Genomic DNA, 3,358 nt, shown 5'->3' with positions numbered 1-3,358 from the left:
ATATATATATAACATAAAACAAAAAACAAACAAAAAAAATCAAAATCGGTCTACAATTTACGAAGAAATCGGTGTTCACCGATTACATACATAAAAAATAAATACAGTCGAACACAGAACATACTCCTATTTTCAAGTTGGTTTAAAATAGAAAAAATGCATGGGGCTTAAAAAGGTACATCATTGGTTACTACGACTGTCTTGCAAACTGTCAAAATTTAAGGCACTATTCTAGGAAATTCAAGGCGCAGTTTTCTTTCGTGGTGTAGCAAGAATAATATTAACATTTGTACTAAAACGTTATCGAGTAAACTAAAATAATTATCACCTTTCCATCACCAGTCCTACAACTGAGGTTCAAAACTTACCCTTGACAATCGAATATTCTTTTCTCGCCAATAGTGGATCAAGTATCCAAAGCACATCCCCACAAAGAAAGGTGAACACCTTGGTAAAGTATTATTATAATAGTGGCTCCAGTATCTTGCACCTCTTTCAGGGTCCCCACTAAAATAAAAACAAAAAGTAACCAACCGCAGTTAGGTAACAAAGATAGAATTGTAAATAGAAACACATATTTTAAGAGGCATGTCTTTAATTCAAATGCCATCGAAAGGGCTTGCGATATTAAGACTTTTGAGATCATAAGCCAGTTATGTGATTATAGCAATTGTGAAGTACATCATAGTTAATTTTTCTAGGTTGCGAACTTATTGGCTTAGATGAATTCCCGCACTTAACTGGGACGTAATGGGTTTCCGATGTAGATGTAAAAAAATAAAACAAATTCGTCTGTCAGTCTACGACTAGAACTTTTGACAAAAGTATTTAACAGGTCAAATAATTTTCCTAGTAAGTGCATTATGCACGTAGCACAATAGTATTCACGTAGACGACGCGTTTTTATGGCGCCGTAAGGGCTCAAAAAGCAGCATTTTGTATAGATTCAAATACAAATGTAGAGCTTAAACAAACGTGCGTGAGAAACACGTTCGATCACGTATATAACATCCGATAACAGCTTTAAAGGATGGATAGAGATGCTTTCCTGAACGAGGTGAAGCTACACGTTCCAGAGATTCACAATTACCTCCTTCAATGCTATAGTGAGCCCTCTAAACTAGTTTACAGGGCAAATGAACTATCATCTGCCGTGGGCTTTCAGCAAGGCGATCTTCTGGGGCCTGCCATCTTCAGTCTCGCCATCCATCCCATCATCCAAAATCTGTATTCAAATCTTAAAGTCTGGTACCTAGATGATGGAACCCTAGGAGGCCCTGCAAACATCGTACTTTCGGACCTTAACCAAATCATCAACAGTTTTAACACCATTGGCCTCCAATTAAATTTTGATAAATGCGAACTTTATATCCCTCAATCTTATCCCAACAGGGATACAATCATTCCAAATTTTAATACTTTTGCCCCCAACATTCGTCCCATTGACGAATCCAAGCTTAGCTTCCTAGGTGCACCTATATTCGATGACTAAATTCCAGCCTTTTTCCAAAATTCAATCTCAAAGATGAACCCATGTACAGATAGGCTTCTGAGCCTAGATACCCACTATACCATCTGTATTTTAAAATATTGCCTTTTCGTTCGTAAATTTACATACGTACTTTGCTGCTGTCGGGCTTGGAAATTCCATAATCAGCTGATGTCAATACATTCTGACCTAAAAGCTCTTCTTGAATCCATTCTCAACGTCTATCTCACCCATAATGCCTGGACCCAAGCTACCCTCCCCATCAGACATGGTGATCTAGGCATCAGGAATATCAGCCAAGCACTTCCGGCCTTTTTGTCCTCAATCTACAACACGGTCAACCTCGTAGGCAGTATCCTAAGGCTTCCGCCAACATACTGCGAGGTGACGTGTTTAATTGAGTCCAGAAACGTCTGGAACCAGGCTTGCCTCAACGAAAATTCTCCGTCCTGTCTCAAAATTCAAAGGAGCTTGGATAATATTCTGTGCAAAAGGACTTTAAATGACTTAATGAATCATTGCACCCCAATAGACCGAGTGCGTCTGGAAGCGACGTCCAGGTAGAAATCTGGCCACTGGCTACACGCTTTCCCCTCTACCAGTACCGGTACCTTTCTGAGCGTCGAGACCATTCGCATAGCTGCAGGTTTCTGTCTTGGTGTCCCAGTTTGCTCCCCTCATCGGTGTCCTTGCAGCAAAGACGTAAGTGTTCTGAGTCACCACAGTCTTTCCTGCCAGCTGAGCGCCGGCCGTATCTCCCGGCATGCAGCCCTCGATGACATTTTCCGCCGGGCCTTAGCCACTGTTAACGTGCCCGCTATTCTCGAGCCAAGCGGCATGTCGCGAACAGATGGCAAACGCCCGGACAGAATTACTCTCATCCCTTGGAGTATGGGCCGGGCACTGATGTGGGATGCCACATGTGCCGATACACTTGCCCCATCCCATCTCCAGCACATGAGCAAGAGGGTTGGCTCCGCAGCTGAGCTGGCGGAAAGAATCAAATGTAATAAGTACCAGGATCTCGGCTCCGACTTCCTATTTACAGCCTTTGGAGTCGAAACCCTTGGCCCGTGAGGCCCCAGTGCCCTTCATCTGTGCAAAATTTTATCGAAAAATTTAATTGACTGTCTGGGAAACCCAAGGGCTGGCAGCTACCTTGCCCAACGCATTAGCATAGCAATACAAAGGGGGAACGCTGCCAGTATCTTGGGCACCTTGCCGCGGGGACCCAATTTTATTCATATAATTTAAAAATCCTAGTTTCTCTTTCTAGTAGTTAAGCTTTTTTTGTCTTTTTTACCTTACCTGTATATTATCTTAATTAAATACAGCTTTAAAGTTTTTTTTTTAAATCTTCGATATTATATATATTTTTTTAAACATATTCACATGACCATACGAAGAAGAATGGCAAAAGCTAACCCAATAACGACGAAGAGCCTTTTATGGACTTTGCTAGTATAATTTTGCGTTTTAGTTTATGCCGAATTAACAATATATTTTTGTATATTTTTAGAAGTCGGGAATAAAAAAATTGTAAAATATTGTATTTTAGAATAGATGCAAGAACACAATGCAATTGATTCAGTTCGACCATAGATTAGGTAACGTTCTTGTACGTATGTTTCCTTTTAAGCATGATTGAATGTTTACCTACCTGAAGTATAATTTATTTATAGTACACACATAAAACATTAAAGCTATAAAATACTTAATGAATAATCAATTAAACAGTAATGACATAAAGCAAAAACTAAAACACAATCTGATAAAAATATTTACATAATATTTAAATGGGAGATAATGAAAGTTGCAAAGGAACGTTTTGACAAGATACCTCTTGCCAATGTCAATGTCACGTTGTTA

General features: G+C 39.6%; 1 protein-coding gene across 1 annotated transcript in view; it reads right to left on the bottom strand.

The window, feature by feature from the left end:
- Positions 1-1,265, bottom strand: part of LOC113227194 (O-acyltransferase like protein-like) — a 5,471-nt gene extending 4,206 nt beyond the window's left edge. The window contains exons 1-2 of the mRNA XM_026460080.1: positions 1,091-1,265; positions 369-507 (exon numbers count right to left, since the gene is read on the bottom strand). Coding sequence (XP_026315865.1) covers positions 369-425 — 57 coding nt within the window. The 5' untranslated portion in view covers positions 426-507; positions 1,091-1,265. The remainder of the gene's footprint in view (positions 1-368; positions 508-1,090) is intronic.
- Positions 1,266-3,358: the final 2,093 nt, after the last annotated feature.

The sequence above is a fragment of the Hyposmocoma kahamanoa genome, unplaced genomic scaffold (assembly GCF_003589595.1).
Source record: "Hyposmocoma kahamanoa isolate Upper Pololo Valley unplaced genomic scaffold, ASM358959v1 202, whole genome shotgun sequence".
Classification (NCBI taxonomy): domain Eukaryota; kingdom Metazoa; phylum Arthropoda; class Insecta; order Lepidoptera; family Cosmopterigidae; genus Hyposmocoma; species Hyposmocoma kahamanoa.
The sequence above is the reverse complement of the archived record's forward strand: the minus strand, read 5'-3'. Positions and strand labels throughout refer to the sequence as shown.